Below are 21,121 nucleotides of genomic sequence, written 5' to 3'. Positions count from 1 at the left end.
AAAAAAAAAAAAAGGCAAAATCAAAAAGTGTTGGTGAAAATGTGGAGAAATTAGAACCCTTGTACACTACTGGTAGCAGTCCAAAATGGTGCAGCCGCTGTGGAAAACAGTATGGAGTTTTCTCAAAAAAATTAATGATCCCTATGATCCAGGAATTGCACTTCTGGGTATTTAAACAGAAGAACTGAAATCAGGATCTTGAAGAATTATTAACATTCCTACATTCATTGTAATTATTCCTAATAGCCAGGTTATGGAAACAACTTAAATATCTACCAGTGGAGGAATGGATAAAGAAGATGTGATATATACACACAAAGTACTATTCAGCCTTAATAAATAGAAATCCTGTAATATGCGACAATATGGATGAACCTTGAGGAAATTATGCTGAATGAAATAAACCAGTCACAAGGACAAATAATGCATGATTCCAGTTATAGAGATATCTTAAATAGTCAAACTCAACAGAGGCAGAGGGTAGAACGATGGGATTGGAGGGGGAAACGGGTTGTTAACCAACAGATACAAAGCGTCAATTATGGAAGGTGCATGCATGCTCTAAAAAGTTGTGCCTGTAGTTAGCAGTACTGTTGTACTCTTATAAATCTGTTAAGGGGGAGATCTCATGTTAAATGTTTTTATCAAAATAATTTTTTTTAGTGTTGATAAAACATTTCTTACGAGTGGCTAATAATTACATGATGCTCTCGATTATAAATTGCTATGGGTTTCAGATATTTTAAAATGTGAAAGATTGCATCCTAGAATCACTAAAGTATGGTGATTCACTATAATCTTATTGAGAGTCATCATTTAATGTTTTTCTCTAACCCAGTAAAATATAAAAATGTCTTCTGTATAAATTTTAATTTTCACTTTCGTTATTAATGAGGGATATTTTTCAGTATCTATAGGAATATTATTTTAGCAACTATTAAGATCTTTAGTAGTGAAACTGAAGGTGAGATTGTAGTTTCTCATTCAAGTTTACCAAGTTTTTCTTCAAGGGAACCACTTAATGTAAATATTACTTGATTTTGTTAAAGTGTAATTGCTCTCTGAAACTGGCATTTATGACTGGTGTAAAGCAGTCGTTCTTGGATTTGTTTATTAGAATCACCAGGGAGCCTGTTGGAGTTTGAGTAATTTAGTGTGGCGTGGGGTGCAGGCATTTGTATTCATAACAAATATCCCAGGTGATCCCCATGCTTGTGGACCACGGTGAGAAGATGCAAAAGGTTGAGATAGAGATTTAGATTTTCTCTTTGGTGATAGTGGCTGGAAATTTACAGAAGTTGAATACATGATTAGAAAGCCATGGAAACTTGTTAATAAATAGCTTTTGGTGTTAGGAAGTGAGGCTGTATGTTAAATGTAAAGGGTCTGGCATGTCTAGGTTCTTTTTCTTCTTCTTCTTCTTTTTTTTTTTTTAAAGATTTTATTTATTTATTTGACAGACAGAGATCACAAGTAGGCAGAGAGGCAGGCAGAGAGAGAGGAGGAAGCAGGCTCCCTGCTGAGCAGAGAGCCCGATGTGGGACTCGATCCCAGGACCCTGAGATCATGACCTGAGCCGAAGGCAGTGGCTTAACCCACTGAGCCACCCAGGCGCCCCTCTTTTTCTTCTTCTTCTTATTTTTTTAAGATTTAGGGGTGCGTGGGTGTCTCATTCAGTTAAACATCTGTCTGCCTTTGGCTCAGGTCATGATCTTGGGGTCCGGGATTGAGTCCCACATCTGGCTTCCTGCTCAGTGGGGAATCTGCTTTTCCCCTCTTCCTCTTTCTCTGCCCCCTGCTTGTGCTCTCTCTTTTGCTCTCTCTCAAATAAATTAATATTAAAAAAATAGAAGATTTTGTTTACTCATTTGAGTTAGAGAGAGAGAGCATGAGCATAGGGGAGAGGCAGAGGGAGAGGGAGAAGCAGGCTCACTGCTGAGCCAGGAGTCTGCCAGGGGGTTAGATTCTAGGACCTAGAGATTATGACCTAAGCTGAAGGCAGATGCTTAACCATCTGAGTTACCCAGGCACCCCTTTTTTTGTTGTTTGTTTTAAAGATTTTATTTATTTGAGAGAGTGAGAGAGAGAGGACAGCAAGCAGGAATTGGGACAGATGGAGAGGGAAAAGCAGTGGCGTGTTTAAGTTCTTAAGGAGGAGAATTACATGGCAAGTTGGGGTTGTTGAATGTTACATGTAATTCTATCTTCTGTAACACTGTGAAAAAAAGAAAAATGGGGATTTCTGTTGAGGTGATTCTTTTATCGGTAATTGCTTCAGTTCAAGACTTTCTCAGCACCACTTTTATCTAGCATAGACCAAGATTAGGCTAAAACAAGGTGCAGTCGATTAAGTGGAGTATAAACTCCATGAAGGAGATGGTGTTCTTCTATCAGTAGTCTCTCAAACAGTGCTTGGCACATGGTAGACTTCTGGTAATAGGCTGAATGCATGATACAGTGTACGTATCAGGGACTCTTCCGGGAGGAACAGTTTGCTTTGAATCCCTTAAAATTACCTATGGAAAGCTGTTGCAATTGATTTTACATAGAATTTATATTAAACTTGTGGATTTTTAGGGGCACTTGGATGGCTCAGTTGTTAGGCCCTGCCTTTGGCTCAGGTTATGAACCTGGGGTCCTAGGATCCAGTCCCACATTGGGCTCCCTGCTTGGTGGGGAGCCTACTTCTCCCACTTCCCCTGCTTGTGTTCCCTCTCTCGCTGTGTCTCTTTCTGTCAAATAAAAATCTTTAAAAAACCCTTTTAATTGAAGTTCATTTGTCATTAAAATCATGGGAGAAGCGGATGCCCTGCTGAGCAGGGAACCAGACTCAGGGCTCCATCCTAGGACCCTGAGATGAGATATGTCCTGAGCCAATAAAGACTGAGCCACCCAGGTGCCCCTATTGTTTGGATTCTTTGCCTGTAAATTACATTTTAAATTTATAATTGCTATTACAAATAGAGCTTTTATAGTAAAAGCATTTTTATTTTCTTTTTAGGAGTTAACAGAGCAGTTTCATCAAGTTGAGTCCCAACTGAATAAGCTAAATCATCTTCTTACTGATATTCTTGCTGATGTGAAGACAAAGAGAAAAATTCTGGCATCTAATAAACTGCATCAAATGGAAAGAGAATTATATGTATATTTTTTAAAAGATGAAGATTATCTGAAAGATATTGTGGAGAATTTAGAAAACCAGTCAAAGATTAAGGCTGTTGGTCTTCAAGATTGAAAATTACTAAGAACTGAATCTTTACTAAATATGCTATGTTTTAATGTTTTATATATTAGGAAAATAGATCTAATAAACCCTACCAATATTTTAAATTTGAGGGCAATGGAATATTTCATTTAATTCAAGTATCACATTGGTTTGTTTTTTTCTGTGTATAGTATGTTCAAAGTACCAGTGCCTTCTATGAATTGAACATTTGCTTGGTGGCATGGAGTTCTGGTAACTTTCTACTTACAGGGAAAGAATATTATTATATAATGTAAATATTTCTTTTTTTTTTTTTTAAATTTTATTTATTTATCAGAGAGAGAGAGGGGGAGAGAGCAAGCACAGGCAGACAGAATGGCAGGCAGAGGCAGAGGGAGAAGCAGGCTCCCTGCTGAGCTAGGAGCCCGATGTGGGACTCGATCCCAGGACGCTGGGATCATGACCTGAGCCGAAGGCAGCTGCTTAACCAACTGAGCCACCCAGGCGTCCCAATGTAAATATTTCTTAATAGAAATAGTTCTCTCTCTCCTTTATTATTTTTTTAGAAATAGGAATTTTCTACTGTTAAATATTTTAAACCTTTGTAGAACTTAGAATCAGCATTGTTAAACCTATGGACCTTAATATATGGAATAGCCAAGTCCCCTTGTATTTGGTTATAAAGTAAAACTCAGCCACTGAAATTGTAATTCCTGTAATTCTCTGCTGTAGACTTTGAGACTCTCTGCTCCTGTTTGTGCCCCAAAGAATGTCAGGTGTCCTTTGACCATTGTTCATTTTAGTAGCTGGGTCCTGGGGGCTCAGAATTTCTACAGGACAGATCTTAATAGTACTTGGAGTTCCATGTGACTTACTCATTTTGAAAATACCATACAAGTGGTTTCTTGGAGGATGTATAATGCTATTTTAATTAGTTTCTCTGGAGTGAAAATACTTAAGTCTTAGATTGTTTAGTTGGGATACAAATATATTATTTGGACAATTAGAAATTATTTTGAGTAGTATGAAATCATTTGAAGTAGCTTATTTATCCATTATAATATCAAATGCTTCTTGAGTACTTGATGTATATGTGGACTGTGATACATACAATATAAGATTTATAGAGGAACAAGAAGCTAGAGTATTACCTTCAAGAATATTCCTAAAAAAAAAAAAAAAAGAATATTCCTGCTCCAGAATATATTGCCTTTTTAATATGGAATGCCAGTCTAAAAGCTATGCATTTTAGGTGGTATTTGTGGAATTCTTTAATTATATCCATCAGAATATGGGTATACTTAGGTGACAGATAAGTCTTGATAATTTTTATAATCTTGAACAAAAATATCTTGCCAATTATAGTATTTTTACATTATTTAAAAATTTATATTTATTAAATCTAAATATGCATGAAAAATTTATAACATTTTGTCTAAGATTTTGGTATTAGCTCCTCATGGGCGACTTGTTCCTTTTTAAATTTTTTTCCTATTCTACAGTGGAATAGAGAATTTATTTCAATTTTTTCTTTTCTCCAGTAATGTGGAAAAATATGTCACCTGGTTTCCTGGCTCATGAAACAGCAAATTCTGTTCAGATTTGTGCCAGATAGGATAGATGTATGACCAGCTACTTGATGATTTGTACTGTCTCTTCCAGACCTTTACTGGCTCAGCCCAGGGGCCAGTAGAGTAGTATGCACAAGATGATGTCAGGTTGTGTGTCTATCAGATAAATTACCTAAGTCCATTAAATATTTTTATTTAATTAAATTTGATTAAAAATTAAAATAATTTTTCTGTAATTAGATTTGTATATTTGAAGATCATAATAGCCATTGGTTTCAGAACTCAGGAAGTAACATGAATAGGTTGCTTGCTTCAAAATTGTTTGACTAGAAAATGTATTCTTTGTTCCCTGTTTACCAGGATATTCCAGGTGAGCTTCTGTCTTGCTGCATTCTTACTTTTGTATCATTGATTATGGAGGCAACTGCTACCTATTTTCTGTGGTCATTATTAGAGTAATTTGTATGAGTGCCTCTGGCTGTAATGTGCTGCTTACTTTGAAGTCTCAAAATTAATATGTGGATGTTTATCTTATGTTTAGGATTTATGAAAATGGAAAATTATAAGGCATTTGTAGGCTTTGATCTCTGTGAGATACCACTCTCCAATGTCGCACAGAAGATCATGTCTGCTATGCATTCAGGTGATTTAGTGGAGTCTCAGAATTGGAGAGAGAATGAAAAGAGTGAGTAATTTTTCTAATCATATTTCTATCTTTTGTTACCTTGAATGTTAATTGTTTCTTAAGATTTGAAAAGGAAACAGCAGAATTGTTCTCAGGAACCTTCTATTGTGTAGGGAGGTTTTTGCTACAGACAAGTGGAGCCTGGGTCTTGGTTTATTCTCATTCTGTTATGACTGAGCATCTCACTAGAGTGCACATTCTCTCGGCCCTTACTGCTTTAAAATGGAAACACTGTCTTCCTTATCCCAGACATTCCTGTCAGACATTTCCTGAGAATCCGAGTCAGCTATTTCAGTAACCTCAGAAGAGCTAGGCTCTTTCACAGTGTCCCTTGCTTCGGCCCTAGGCTCTTGGGTCATTGATGCACATGGACGTAGTACTTCCTTGCTGTGTGTGGCAGATGGGAGAAGGGGGTTTGACTGTGTGTCTCTCTTACACTGCCCGAGAGCTATGAGCTCTCAGGTGTGTGTGTTTATGATGTCACATAGCAGTGGGGTGGGCGCACAAGTGTCACTGAGACTTTTGGAACACCAGTTCTTTGTTTTACTTGCAAAGCAGTTTGTTGTTGCTTGTGTCTTAATATTTAAGTCTGGGCCAATAATTTGTCATTTCTTTTCTGCATAGTAAGTTATACGTGAGATATAATTGAGTGTGACAAAGTCATTGAGAGCATTGACAAATAAGTGCAAAAGCTGTGTAAGTGTAGTTTCTTGATTAAGATATAGTAGCACCAAACTTTGCGATCTGTTCGTATTCAGGCATCTGTTGTTCATGAGCCTCAAAATAGAAAGTCATTGGTAAATGAACTGCTAGGAAGTTTTGGATATGGACCACATACCTAGCAGTTGATAATGTTTTGGGGGATGGGGGTGTGGGTAGCAAAGAAGATAAATATTTAAACATCGAGTTTTTTCCTTTATTCTGTATACTTTTGTAAAATAGCAGTGTGCACTTGACAGAGGTGGAAATGTACTTTCCTTTAAAAACTGATAGGAATAAAAAAGAAATAGTGATAGCAATAATGAAATGCCTCTGGTAGCTTCAGTGTGAGTCTCACTTGAGAAAGATTTAGGGCCGTTAGCCCATCTTGTGAACTCTCTTGTGATGCTCTTCAAATACCCTATAAAATTGTAGTTTTCACAAATTTATTGAGAGGTGATGGGGAAAAGATACTATTTTTCTTTTAAGTGTTACTGGATTTCGAAAAATCGCATACATTTCACAAAGATTCTGTATTGTCTGTTGCTGAACAACGCTGTTACTACAAACTTAGTGACATAAAAGAAGGCATATTTGTTATCTCCCAGTTTTTGTGGGTCAGGAGCCTGGGCATAACTTGGCTCCATCCTCTGCTGGGCTAGAATGCGGACATACCTGCAAAAGCTCAGATCTTATCTGAAGCCCAAATGGGAGGCATTTGCTTCCAGTTCGCAAGGTTGTTGGCAGATTTAGTTCCTTGTAGGCTCCTGTGCTGAGAGCCTCGGTTCTCCCCAGCTCTTCACTTTAGTAACCCACCCTCCATTCCTTTCCACGTGGTTCCCCTGAGGCTCAGCTTTACTGATAGCAGCTTGCTTTTTCTCTGGTGAGACTACATCACAGTCTTCTGCAATGTGATTGTGAACTTCTGTCACAGGTGCTGTACTGTGTCTGTGATGAGTAAGCCAGAAATCCCACCTGCACTCAAGGGTGTGAGTACTAGGAGGCAGGGGTTGTGGGACCACCCTGGAATCCGTCTGCTACAGACTTCTCACCAGTTTTAGTTCTTACTTAATGTGGATTTAGTTAAGTTGGGTTGCTGGTGGATTGTTGATGCATGATGCTGGACCTGAGATTTAGTTGCTTCCTGGACTCTAGTCACACACTGAGCTGTGATTGTGTCACACCCTTATCTCTTTTTAAATTTAATTTAACTTTATTTATTTGAAAGACAGAGATAGTGACAGAGATAGCGAGAGAGCACGAGCAGGGAGGAGCTGGAGGAACAGGCTCCCCGCTGAGCAGGGAGCCCAACATGATGGGCTTGGTTCCAGGGCTTCGGGGACCATGACCTGAGCTGAAGGCAGATGCTCAGCCCACTGAACCACCCAGGCACCCCGACCCTTACCTCTTAAAAGGAGAATACTGTAAATCCGCATTTCATTTCTAAAGCCCATTTTGTACTAAATAAATATAAAAATCGAACTCATAAATCAGTGAGAGTAACTACAGATATTTGTTATTACAAACAAGTAAAACCAAACATTAGTGTTATATGTCACTTCAGGGTTTACATGTCTTACGTGCTGGGCTGAGGAATGTCAAGATGCACACCCAATAAGGGTTGGACTGTGTACGTCTTCTTGCTGCAAGATTGATCTTTTTTTCTTTTCTTTCTTTTTTTTTTTTTTTTTAAGATTTCATTTATTTATTTGTCAGAGAGAGAGGCAGACTGGCAGGGAGAGGCAGAGGGAGAAGTAGGCTCCCTGCCGAGCAAAGAGCCTGACTCAGGACTCTATCCCAGGACGCTGGGACCACAACCCAAGCTGAAGGCAGCCGCCCGACTGAGCCACCCAGGTGTCCCAGAGTGATCTTTATTTAAAACTCCTATGCTATGGGGCACCTGGGTGGCTCAGTCATTTAAGTCATTTAGGTTGAAAGCTCAGTCTGCTTTCAACTCGCGTCATGATCTCTGGGTCCTGGGATCTGACCCCATGTGGACTTCCTGCTCGGCGGGAAGCCTGCTTCTCCCTCTCCCTCAGCTTGTGTTCCCTCTCTCGCTGTTTCTCTGTCAAATAAATAAAATCTTTTATGAATACATACATACTTACCTGTTCTCTGCTGTGAAAACACAAAATATGCAAAAACTTAAACTAGTTTAACGAATGAAGATAAAGAGGACTTCCGTGTCCTTGCATCCAGAATCTCGAAGTTTCTTTCTCTGTGAGAACTCCCTCTCTGCTCAAGGTAGGCATCGTCCTGACCTGTGGCTGTCTTTCCCACTTCCTGACCACGGGCGTTTTGTGTTGCTCCAGAGTACTTCTGGGGCAGAGATTACTTGTACTCCATGCCAGCGTTTGTCCTGCCATTCAGACTACATGCTCTGTCTCCTTGCCATCGGGTGTGACCCACGTGCCTGTTAGTGGGATGCGTGCTCAGGTGGTGTGTGTCGTGTCCAGGGCAGGACTCTATCTTGCCCTCCAGTAGGAACCCTCCTTTTGAACTCTGCACTTGAAGCTGTGTCCTGGAGGATTGCACGACGTGTCGGGAGCACCCCAGTCCTGGAGAGGCTGCATGAAGCATGTCCAGCCAGCTGAAAATACTCCCCTCAGAACATGAAAGAGAAATAAACTTTGTTCTTCCAGCCGTTGTCTTGTTGGGTCTTTTGTGACTGTGGCTTAGCTTTGTACTTCAATCCATGCACCTTTAAAACTACATTGAAAAGTGAGTTCAGGGCGCCTGGGTGGCTCAGTGGGTTAAGCCGCTGCCTTTGGCTCAGGTCATGATCTCAGGGTCCTGGGAACAAGTCCCGCATCGGGCTCTCTGCTCAGCAGGGAGCCTGCTTCCTCCTCTCTCTCTCTCTGCCTTCCTCTCTGCCTACTTGTGATCTCTCTTTCTCTCTCTCTGTCAAATAAATAATTAATTAAAAAAAAAAGAGTTCATTTCACTTAAATTTTTTTTGTCATTTGATGGGTCAGTAATGCTGTTGAAAGCTTTTGGTAATTATGAGGGAGGAGTTTGCAGGGCGGCCCAGGGTTACCAGCTGACCCGTGGCCATGTCCAGCGCTATATGGAGGAGTCATCACGTGTTATTAGAAGATGTCTCTGATTTGTCTGAGTAGCTATAGAAATCAAATAACGTTTTCTGGTACAATTGTTTTTTATTTTAATAGCTTAGATGTGAATTTGGTTTTCCAGTAAAAGAAAAATACATATGTATGTGTGTGTGTGTGTGTGTGTGTGTATTTATATATATGTGTTTATAATATGTACATATATGTATGTGTGTATTTTTTTTTAAGATTTTATTTATTTATTTGACAGATCACAAGTAGCCAGAGAGTCAGGCAGAGAGAGAGGGGGAAGCAGGCTCTCTGCTCAGCAGGGATGCTGAGGCAGATGTGGGGCTTGGTCCCAGGACCCTGAGATCATGACCTGTGCCGAAAGCAGCGGCTTAATCCACTGAGCCACCCAGGCGCCCCGTGTGTGTGTATATTTTTACAGACATTACAAAGTAATACAGTTTGAGACCCCAACGGAAAATATTCATGAAAATCCAGTTCATTAATGTGAAGGGTGTCTTTATCCCACCATCCAATAGAAATCCTTGCGATTTCAAGGACAGATAACATAAAATTAAATGACTAAGCAGATCTGTCTCGATTATGTTCATTATAGTCAAGAGTATGATGGATAAACATGTATTATTTTTATTTCTATGAAATAAACATAAAATCCTTAGGTCCAGTCACTTGGCAAGCCCCTCCAGGTGTTGGATGTCAATCCCTACTGCCCTCGTACAAGCCTGCCTTCCTTCTCACTCGGATTTTGGCAGTGGCTTCCTCATTGCTGTTTGCCTTCATTATTGCCCCTTGTCTTGCCCTCATGCCTTTGCTAGAACTAGCTCAGCTCTTGTCCCTGCCCTCTGCAGATTCACCTACAGAAACATCCCATGTACTCAGATTCCTGCTTGCCCTGTTCAGTCTTGTTTTTTTGTTTTTGGTTTTTTTTTTTTTCCCCAGTCTTCTGCCCTACCACCTCCCTCTCTTACTTTACACCCTAGTCAGATTTGGCTGCAACCTCCAAACATGACATTTTCCAGTATCATCCTCTACTTAATACTTTACTTTCTCTTTAATTCAGTTCAGTGGTGAGAGCAGCATTTTACAAGGTCCTGCTCAAAATACTTTTTGTGGGGTACCTGGGTGGCTCAGATAAGTGTGTGCCTTTGGCTCAGGTCATGATCTCAAGGTCTTGGTATAGAGTGCCATGTTGGACTGCTGGCTCAGTGGGGAGCCTGCTTCTCCCTCTCCCCGCCCACCCTGTTCCTGCTCTCTCTCAACTCTTTTTAAAAAACTCTCAAAATGCTTGAGAGAGAACGCATGGGTGAGGGGAAGGGCAGAGGGAGAGGAAGCAGACCCTCCCATCCCCTGCTGAGTGTTGGACTGAATGTGGAGCTCCATCTCAGGACCCCGAGAACATGACCTGAGCCTAAATCAAGAGTTGGGTGCCCTGCTGACTGAGTCACCCAGGCCTGTTGCTCAGAACACTGCCACCAGCATGCCTTTTTAATGTGAACTGCACTGCGTTCGCCTGCAGCTCCAGTGAGCACACTGTGAGATGGACGGCTTGTTTGGGTGGACCTCTAACTGCTGGTGTGCTTCCAGCTATGAGGCGGGCTGAGCTGTTCTCTCCTTGAATGCTGCCACAGCTGGACTCACCTGTGGATTCCTCTCATGGATGTGTAAGAGCTTTCTACACACAACACATATTGAAGGACTTTTTTTTTTAAGATTTTATTTATTTGATGGAAAGAAAGCATATGCAGTAAGAGCAGCAGAGGCAGAGGGAGAGGCAGTCTCCCTGCTGAGCAGGGAGCCTGATCTAGGACTCGATCCCAGGACCCCAGGATCACGACCTGAGCCGAAAGCAGACGCTTAACCAACTGAGCCACCCGGGGGCCCTTGAGGGACTTCTTTTATATATGTTGTAAATATTTTTCTCGATACTTTGGGAGGGTTTTTTTGTTTTGTTTTGTTTTTTGTAATAGTTAGGAAATTCTTTTAAACAAAACGAAAATAATCCCACATGTAAAAAATATTTTCTTTAAATGCTTATACACACAGGTAAGTAGTGAAAGGGTTCATCTGCACGTTGTTTTCTTAGTTCGGACTTAATGCTGTGTTTGTTGAACTCTCCCCTTGTTACTAACCCAAGCTATAAACTTAGTTTTTCCCTTTTATGTTTTTGTCCATTTCTTTCTGTGACTAATTCTAGCTTGCATATGTGGCTGTGCTGTGCCATCCAGACCCCTTTCCGCCTGCAGTGGGGTTGACTGACGTCTTCTTGCAATGATACTGTACGGGAGCATCCCCTTCACTCAGTCCTTCCATCCCCCCATCAACTTCCTGTGGGCGAAGCTCAGTCTGGTTCCCGGGAACCTGATCTGCTACAGTTGTTGCCAGGAGTGGTCTGAGCACACAGTGTTGTGGTATTTGACTGGCACTGATGACCATCATAGGTGGTAGGCAGACTAGGACTGGCAGCAGTGCAGTTGCAACTTTGGGGATGGATGGTGTGGCAGACAATGGTATTGGTGGCTGTGGCTAAGAAGAATAAATCCTTAGGAAAAAGACAAGGGCTGAGAGTGATTAGCGGTTAAAGGCTAAATGTGGTAATCAGGGGGCTTCCCTAGTAGTCTACAAAGAGACCACTCAGCCAAAGACCAGTGCTTAGTCCTGATACTTGGAGAGCTCTAGAAAAGGTTGGCTTCTCAGCCTAGGCAGGTGTGTTACCTCAAGGTCAGGGCCTTGATCAGGAAGAGGGACCAGACCCTGAGATCTGTCATGGGAACATGTGGATCGGCATGTTCAAATCCTGAATCCCAGATGCCTCTGGGGCATGCAGAAGTGTCTACTCTGTTAAGGCAGTGTCTCATTTTCCCACCATTGCTGAAGACCGTACGGGATGCTTGTTGTAGAAGGAGGAATTTTTGCCGCCTCTCCTGGCCATAAGTCAGCAGCCTAGCCAAGAAGGGCCAATTGGGCCTGTTGAAGCCCATGAGACATGTGCCAGTCAGGTGAAACAAACCATAGGGTAATTTGAACAGGGAAAGGTACAGCATGTTAGCTAGTAAGGGGATTAACTACCAAGGAGTAAAGAATTATACACAGTAAAGCAGACAGAGCAGCTCCCTGAGGTAGAGGGTTGAAGGAATAAACAGTGGGAATGACTTGCATTTCATGCACTAGTCTGTCACCTACTGTCCCAGTACAAGCACCTGGGGCTCTCAAGTGGCCATAGGTGGGGTGGAGGCCTCGCCTGGACCCAACGATTGCGCTCGCACTCACCAAGGCTGATCTAGTTACTGCCTCTGCTGAGTGTCCAACCTTCCAACAACAGACCAAACACCATAGTAATAGCATCCTTTGAGGAAACAGTCACTTGGTGGCAAGTTGATGACACTGAACCTCTTATCCCCCTAAGGGTGCATTGATCCATTCCAGGCATGGCTTTCCCTTTCCCGTTTGCAGGGCCTCAGCCCTGTGATCCAAGGCCCAGAGCCTTTGATCCACTAACAGTCCCACAAGCATTGCATTGGACTTGGGCACCCACTATACAGCAAAGGAGCTGCAGTGGGCACGTGACTATGGGACCCAAGGGTTCCCTCAGCTACACACCCAGGAACACCACCCCAACGGAGGAACCTGTAGCAGGTGCAGCGTGGAGGAGTTCCCTCCAGAGGGTGGTGTCCCTAGTATGTGTAATTAAGGGGCCTATACAAATCAAAAGGGCGATGTGAGAGTGGTCCGGCTTATCATCACTTCCAGGGCTCCAGTCAGTAAATCTGTCTCCCCCAATACCTCTGGGTTCTGCAGAATGAGACTTTACTGTCAGAGGGGAAGTCCCCCGGGGATACAGGAAGAATACCATTTAGATTGAAGCTGCAGCAGCTGCCTTGTCTTTTTAATAGTCTTAGGCCAAGAGACATAGGCAGGGCGTGTGGTCCGCACCTTGCTTGGGATGCGTCCTGGTCATCAGAAGTCAGGGTTGCTGTTACATGATGGTGCAGGAGAGCATGCACTTGGTCACCTCTGTCCTCTGTCCAAATCTCATGGCCAGTGCAGTGACCATGGTGGCCAGGAGCTTACACCTCTCAGGGATGAGAGGTTTGGGTAACTCCATCGGTCAGGTAAGCCACCTAGACCAGCAGAGGAGCTAAGCTGGGTTGAGGGGATTCTAGAATGTGCATTAGAACAGGGACACGAATCTTCTTTATAGCTTTGAGACTCGCTGCTGTGACCAGGGAATGCAGGTCATCCCATTAACCTTCCCTTTAAAAGTTTCCCCCAGTCAGAGGCCCACCAGAATCCTGAAGGAGCTGCTTTCAGAAACGTATCTGCAGCAAGTGGCTGGGAGTGGTGCGGTACAGCAGAGGACGGCATTGAGCCCTGTGGATGCCCAGGCTCCTGCACTAGGACTAAGCTATTCGTCACCCCACCGGCTGGGAGTGTCTGCCTGTCTGCTCACAACACAGCCTCTCTGGGTGGCTGTCTCGGCTGCACATTCCTTTCCCGGGGGCAATCGACACAATGACTGCTCGGTGCTGGCTTATAAAGTCCCGCCCCCTTGACCCACTGGGGAATAACTCTACAGGCCACCCAGGTCGCAAGCAGGCCTCTGAAATGACGCCCGGTCCTCCTGTCATGCTCTTGTACACGTTGATCCTGAGAGCACTCCCCCAATAACCTTTCCAAATGCAAACCACTTCAGAGTCTGCCTCCTGGGGACCAGGCCTGTGCCACTGGGTGTGTATAACATACATACAAAAATGGGGAGATTCAGTCATGGGTTGCAAAAATGAGATATTTTCACAGATTCTGCATCTACAAGGCAGCCAATAAAGCTCTAAGTCATTCTTTTCAGTGGTTGTGTGCTTCATGGTGTAGATGTTACATAGTTGAATCATCACCTTCTCTCGATTGGTATCTGCTTTGCTTTCAGTCCTTTGCGGTAAACCAATACACTGCCATAGATGTTTTGGTTTAGACCTATTTACTGTTGCATATGTTTCTATGAAACAGCCAATAGTGAGGTTGTTTGGTTAAATGATTTATATACTTCATACCTTTGTTTTTATTGAGGTTACACACACACACACACACTCTACACACAAAACACATACATTCTGAGTTTATAACTCTACATTTCACAAACCGAGCACCCCTGTAACCTTCACGCAAATCAAGAAACAGAACATTAGTAGCAGCCTGGAAGCCTGTCTTTGCCCTCTTTGGGGCAGTCCTCTTGCAAATTATCACAAACGATGCATGTTTTTAATTTCAATAGGTGTTGACAGTTTGCTTTCCACGAAGATTCTAGCTATTCACATTTTTTTTCTTCAAGATTCTATCTCTTTGACAGAGATCACAAGCAGGCAGAGAGGCAGGCTGAGAGAGAGGAGGAAGCAGGCTCCTCACTGAGCAGAGAACCCGATGTGGGGCTCCATCCCAGGACCCTGGGATTATAACCTGAGCTGAAGGCAAAGGCCTCAACCACTGAGCCACTCAGGTGCCCCTAGCTATTCACATTTTTACCAGCAATGCCTGAAACTACATCTGTCCATTTCTGGTTGGTTCCCTGACCACCAGTGAGTTTGAGTATTATATCATGTTTCTTGGATTTGCTAATTTGTGTACTGCTTCTTCCTATCTTTTGCTAATTTTTTAAAATTCAATTGTCTTTTTTTTTTTTTTTTGCCAGTGTTTAAGGACTCTGTAAAACACAGATATCATCCCTTTATCATGTTTCTTCCAAACGGTTTTCCCAGTGTGTTCTGCTCTTTCAGAAGCAATGCTGCTATCCCTATTTATTAATCTGTTGTTTTCTACTGAATTGAGATGCCATCTTTGTTCTGTAGTAGCATCTCATAAAGCCTTGGGTCAGTTTCTGCATTGTCTGTTCTGTTCTAGAAATCTTTTGACTCTTCCTATTTGAATACAACGTGAATTTGATTGCAGGGGCTAAAGAGTATGTTCTGATAATCCAGCAAGGCGAGCCTTTTATTGGTTTTTAACTTACCTTTTGTATCTGTTTTCAAATATTTAATATTTCATATGCACTTTGACATTTTTTTCAATTGAAAGAGCTCTATAGGGTCTCTAATTGGAATTGTATTAAAATTGTTTTTGGAAGAATTGGACATTTTGTGCCCATTTGGATGCTATGTCTTTTCATTTGTAGAGATCTAGTTTTATGCCACTTTATGAGATTTTAACTTTTCATCATTGAGTGCCTCATGCCTTTTTGTTAAATTTATCCTTTGTTCTTTCTACTGCAAAGATTCCCGCTGTTTGCATTTCTTGGTTGTTATTGTTGCTGTAGAGAGAACATAAATCACAGTGCTAAGAGCACGAACACCTGAGTCATGTTGCCTGGGGTTGAATGTGGTTCCATCACTTACTGTTCAGCCCAGGCTTATTAATATTAAAACAAAATTTAAAAGAGAGGTTTGTATTAATGATTCTTTACTGGACCTCTAATTGTTCCATTGCAATATTATTCATTATAGGAATTTCCTCAAACCTTTAATACTTTCAAGGTTTCCACAAAATGTTGAACTTGGGTTTTCAGACTCCAGTATTCAGTGGAAATATCAAGTAATAATTCTAATAAATGTGTCATGATTATGTGGCTCTGTCTCCAGATAATTTGAAGATCTGTTACATAAATATTTATTGCAATGGTAGTATACATTTTGGGTCTGAATATTATTTCACTGTTTTACGTAAGTAAATAATGAGTAAGTGACATGGTTGTAGAGGCCACTTTCAATGTTTAGCTAATTATATGACTTAGATTCAATGTTTCTTTAATGCATGTTTCCTTTTTGTGTTTTTAGAAGCTGCAGAAGTGGTAAACAGTTCCTGTAATGAGTATAGAGTACTTCTTGAAAATGAGAATCAATCACTGGAAAAAAGGGTAAATCATTGCAAATATGATTAATTCTAAATAACTTTCACTCGTTCAGCACATGCTTATTAAGTGTCTAATGTATGCTAGGCACTGTGGCTACCACGCTTCAGAAAATCAAGAATGGAGTTCTTCTCTGGGAGCTCACAGTTGAAATTGCTGGATGGGGGAGGGAAAGACACAAAAGTGCCATGACCCCACAGGATGGTGCATTGGGTGCCATGGTTGGGGTCAGTCCCAAGGACAGTAGGTAGGAGAGACCACTTACCCAGTTTTTGTGCTCTTTTTTTTTTCTGGTGGGAGGGGGGAGTGTAGTCTGGGAATCCTCCTGAAGTGTGAAAATTCTGCCTGAGTTGACATCTACAGGATGATCAGGAGTCCCATCTTTAGAGAGTGGGAGGGGACTTGGCAGAAATGTTTAGGTTAGGAAGAAAGCTGGGGCTGTGGGACAGCTGAAATGCAGAGAAGTTTCAGAAGGAAATGGACACAACTCTCCATGGGTGAGCTGTGTAGTGTGGGCCTGAGGGGAGGGGAAAGAAGAGGTCATCTTACCAAAGGCCTTGTACGGGAGACACAGTGGCCAAGAGAATAGGTTCTGGGGCCAAAACTGCTTGTGTTCAAAGCCTCGCCTAGCTCAGTCTGACTGAAACTCCCTGTGGTAAAGTGGGGATGGCAGGATCCACCGTGGGGTTAACAGGATCATGGTTTGCCCTGAAGCTGGGGGAGAGGCCAGCAAGATTTTTCTCTCAGCGCTTCTCTGGTGTGGCCCTCCCATCATCGGCTCACCAATGTTTTGCTGCTTTTCTCACAAAAGAATTTCGAAAAGCCCATATACCTCATGACATATATTTTTAAAAGATTTTGTTTATTTGACAGAGATTGAGAGAGCACAAGCAAGGGGAGGGGCAGGCAGAGGAAGAGGGAGGAAAAGACTCCCAGCTGAGCAGGGAGCCTGGTGCAGGGCTCCCATCTCAGGACCCTGGGATCATGACCTGAGCCAAAGGCAGACACCTGACAATGAGCCACCCAGGTGCCCCACCTCATGACATTTTTAAGTCGATATTTAAAATATTCAGAACGAGTTTGAAATGTTTCACAGTATATAATTCCTGGTGTATTGACATTTAAAAATGATTACATTGTCATTAAAATAAAACCCCTAGGGGCGCCTGGGTGGCTCAGTGGGTTAAGCCGCTGCCTTCGGCTCGGGTCATGATCTCAGGGTCCTGGGATCGAGCCCCGCATCGGGCTCTCTGCTCAGCAGGGAGCCTGCTTCCTTCTCTCTCTCTCTCTGCCTGCCTCTCAGTGTACTTGTAATTTCTCTCTGTCAAATAAATAAATAAAATCTTTAAAAAAAATAAAATAAAATAAAATAAAATAAAACCCCTAGAATCTAAATACTGTACTCTGGTAGCTTAATACCCACAAGCATCCCTTTAAAAACAACATGAGCAAGATATTCTTCAGCAATCTAGATTTTTGTATTTCCTTTTTGCTCTTCAAACTCCTTTTCTTGTATCCTCTTCTGCAGAATTATTAACATAATATAACTTTACGCTTGGAAGTCTTTTCTTGAAACCATGTAATATTTCTCTGTAATTAAAACAGGAGTATAAACTTAAATTTTCTGTGACCATATGCCAAATACTGAAACATTTTCCTCTGAAATTATTTTTAAAATTAATTAATATACATTTGTTTAAAACAAATACAACACAAATCTGAAAAATAAGCTCTTAATATACATTTTATTCTAAATGAATATAGTAATGAGATGGGTAGAGATTCTTTTTTTTACCCTCGGTTTGTGAATTTATAAATGAATATTGCAGAGTACTAGATCAAGACAGGAAGAGGATTGCTGTTGAGCTATAGTTTTAAAAATGTTAGTAAACAGAGGAACATATTATCAAATAGTTGTGGTGATTTCATTTGTTCTGTAAGTGGCCTTTACCTGGAAGTTGTAAATCACTCCTCTTGAGTGTTGGGCGCATCTGAAACATCCTCCCATCCATGGCACCTATCGTTACGTACTCCGGGTATGGCTAGAGACTTCTGGGACTCCTGTCTACTCCAGCCCTTGGTTCAGATACGCACTTCTACCTGGGCTGAGAAAAATTACTGCTCTAGAAGCTACTATATTGTTTCCTTCGAAAGTTTGATCACAGATAATGTGAAGCTGTGTCCCCACTTTACCTTAGACAAAGCTTACCAGAAATTAGTTTGGTTTATAGATATGTCTTAAGAATCTACATTCTAGTGAAATATTTCATGTTTTTCTACAGAATCTGAATTCCTCTACAAGCCAGGCATCAGGTGTGTCCATCAAGCTCTGTCTTCCCACCTCCAGTATCAGACTCACAGATCAGCCATCAGCTGACCAAAAGCAGAAGAACATCAGCTCATTGGCTCCTCCCAGTTGTTTCATTCCACAGTGTAACCAAGAGGCTTTGGTCCTACAGAAAACAGAGTGTAAAAGAAAGCATTTCCTAAAGGAAAATAAAAATAATGAAGAGAAAGAAATGCCTATGAATCTTAAAAGAAAATGTAGTACATGTCATTTTTCAGGGAAAACAAGTAAACATGTGGCATTGGAAGAAGGTGTTGATGAGGTTGAAGCCCACTTACACTGTGGGAATGCAAGGGCATGTGGAGACCATTTTTGTGACATTAGGTATTTGGATGATTTGGAGAAAAGCCAGCTGGTTGAGATGCTCAAACAGGCAGTGGCCATGGTCATAACGCTGATATATGAGGATGGTTCAACCCAGCTAAGAGCTGAGCAGGTTAGTGAACAGTGTTGGGTTTTGTTATTTCTTTGGCACCATAAAAGAACCCCGTTTTCTTAGTGTCTGATTTGATAAGAGAGCTATGAATAAGATTTGAAGCCCCCCCTCCCCCCTCCCTCCCAGGGCTGAGTGACTGGTAATGCATAGTTCTATTCAGATTTTTAAGAAGCTGCCAAAATGTCTTCCAGAGTGGGGATGCCTTTTTAAGCATTCCAGCAGCAACACGCCAAGGTTCCAAGCTCTCCACCTTCTTGCCAATCCTTGTTGTCTGTCTGGTTTTAGCTGTTCTAGCGGGTGTGAAGTGCTATTTCACTGTGGTTTTAAATCGCGTTTCCCTAATAACTAATTACCTTGAACATCTTCTCATGTGCTCTGTGGTGAAATGTCTGTTCAGATCTTTTGCCCATTTTTAAATTGGGTTATTTGTGTCTTATTTTGGATCTGTAAGCCTTCTTTCTATATTCTTATATGAGTCCCTTGTCAGGTCTGTGATTTGTAGATCCCCAAATCTGTGGCTTATTTTTTTCAATTTCTTACTCATATGTTTTGAAACACAAAATTTTAAAAATCTGATGAATTCCAATTTACCAACTTTTTTTTAAGATTTTATTTATTTGACAGACAGAGATCACAAGTAGGCAGAGAGGCAGGCAGAGAGAGGAGGAAGCAGGCTCCCTGCTGAGCAGAGAGCCCGATGCAGGGCTCGATCCCAGGACCCTGGGATCATGACCTGAGCCGATGGCAGAGACTTTAACCCACGGAGCCACCCAGGCGCCCCTTACCAATTTTTTCTATTGCTTGCACTTTTGTTTTATATTTAAGAATGCTTTCCCTATCCCAGGTCTTAAAGATTTACTTCTGTTTCTTTTTTTTTTTCAAGATTTTATTTATTTATTTGACAGACAGAGATCACAAGTAGGCAGAGAGGCAAGCAGAGAGAGAGAGGAGGAAGCAGGCTCCCTGCCGAGCAGAGAGCCCGATGTGGGGCTTGATCCCAGGATCCTGGGATCATGACCCCAGCAGAAGGCAGAGGCTGTAACCCACTGAGCCACCGAGGCACCCCTACTTCTGTTTTCTTTTAAGAATTTATGGTTCTCACTCTTCCGTTAAAATCTGTGGCTCGCTTTGAGTTCATTTTTGTGTGTGGTGTGAGGTAAGGGGCACAGACCAGCCTCTTGTGTGTTGAAATTTATTTATTTATAATAGAATAGGGGAAAAGAGCACATGTGTGCACACGTGTGGAGGTTGGAGCAGAAGGGGAGAGAGAGAGAAAAAAAGAAAGAATCTTAAACAGGCTCCAGACCCAGCATGGAGCATGATGCAGGGCTCAGTCTCACAGCACTGAGACCATTACCTGAGCCGAAGTCAAGAGTCAGATGCTTAACCAACTAAGCTACCCAGGTACCCCCTGGTAATATATTTTTTTTTAGAAAAAGATCAGTTTTACATGTTCACTGAGAGTGTGTAGAAATACAATTGATGTTTTAATCTTGTTTCTTGCAACCTTGCTAAACTCTCATATTGGTTCCAGGAGTTTTTTGTTAATTCCTTTGGGTTTTTATGCAGACATTTGTGTCATGTGTAAATAGGGATGGTATAGTTCTTAATTTCTGATTTATATGCCTTTTATTTCCTTTTCCCATTGTGTTACACTGGCTAAGGCTTCTGCTATGATGTTGACTAGGGAGGAGACCAGATTTGAAGAGTAAGATCATGGGTTTGGTTTTTGGCCTTGACTGTCATTAAGAGAGCTGTTTATTTACAAATTTAATTGCAGACCTTTTGTCTCTGTATAATTGTAAGACATACCTTTCTTGAATAAATACATTGTGTTTAATTTGGAAACTATTTGTATTCACAGGCTCTGGTTCCCTCTGTTAAAGGAATTGCAGTGTTCCTACAGAGCCATGTAAACAGCAGTGGTCTTCTGGAGGTCTCAGCCTCTGACAGTGTCCTGAGGGAAGGCTCCACACTCCATGAGCAGTATATCTACCTTGAAACAGAGCAGTCCTCCACTGGGGGCCGAGAGCAAGAAGCATATAATCAGTTTGCCAGGTCAGAAATCTCCCACTGCCTTACTTCCTGCGTACATGTCTGCTTCATTGGGTTCAATTGAAAGCCTCCCAAGCTCGAATTATTTAAAATTTAGAAGTTTTGTGTGGGTACGTGAAAATAAAATGGATCTAAATGACAGAAAGCTCTG

General features: G+C 41.8%; 1 protein-coding gene across 6 annotated transcripts in view; it reads left to right on the top strand.

Moving 5' to 3' along the window:
* The window catches only part of HAUS3 (HAUS augmin like complex subunit 3), a 42,823-nt gene that overhangs the window by 12,027 nt on the left and 9,675 nt on the right, over nt 1–21,121 (top strand). For 4 of the 6 annotated variants that reach the window (XM_059379495.1, XM_059379497.1, XM_059379511.1 and 1 more), the window contains exon 6: nt 3,002–3,335. In XM_059379495.1, coding sequence (XP_059235478.1) covers nt 3,002–3,235 — 234 coding nt within the window. In that variant the 3' untranslated portion in view covers nt 3,236–3,335. Of the gene's footprint in view, nt 1–3,001; nt 3,336–5,317; nt 5,462–16,058; nt 16,139–18,414; nt 18,916–20,779; nt 20,974–21,121 lie in introns of those variants that run through there. The other 2 variants (XM_059379520.1, XM_059379526.1) reach the window with 1 other exon arrangement.

The sequence above is a fragment of the Mustela nigripes genome, chromosome 1 (genome assembly GCF_022355385.1).
Source record: "Mustela nigripes isolate SB6536 chromosome 1, MUSNIG.SB6536, whole genome shotgun sequence".
NCBI classification, from domain to species: domain Eukaryota; kingdom Metazoa; phylum Chordata; class Mammalia; order Carnivora; family Mustelidae; genus Mustela; species Mustela nigripes.
This window is presented reverse-complemented; position numbering and strand designations above follow the sequence as displayed.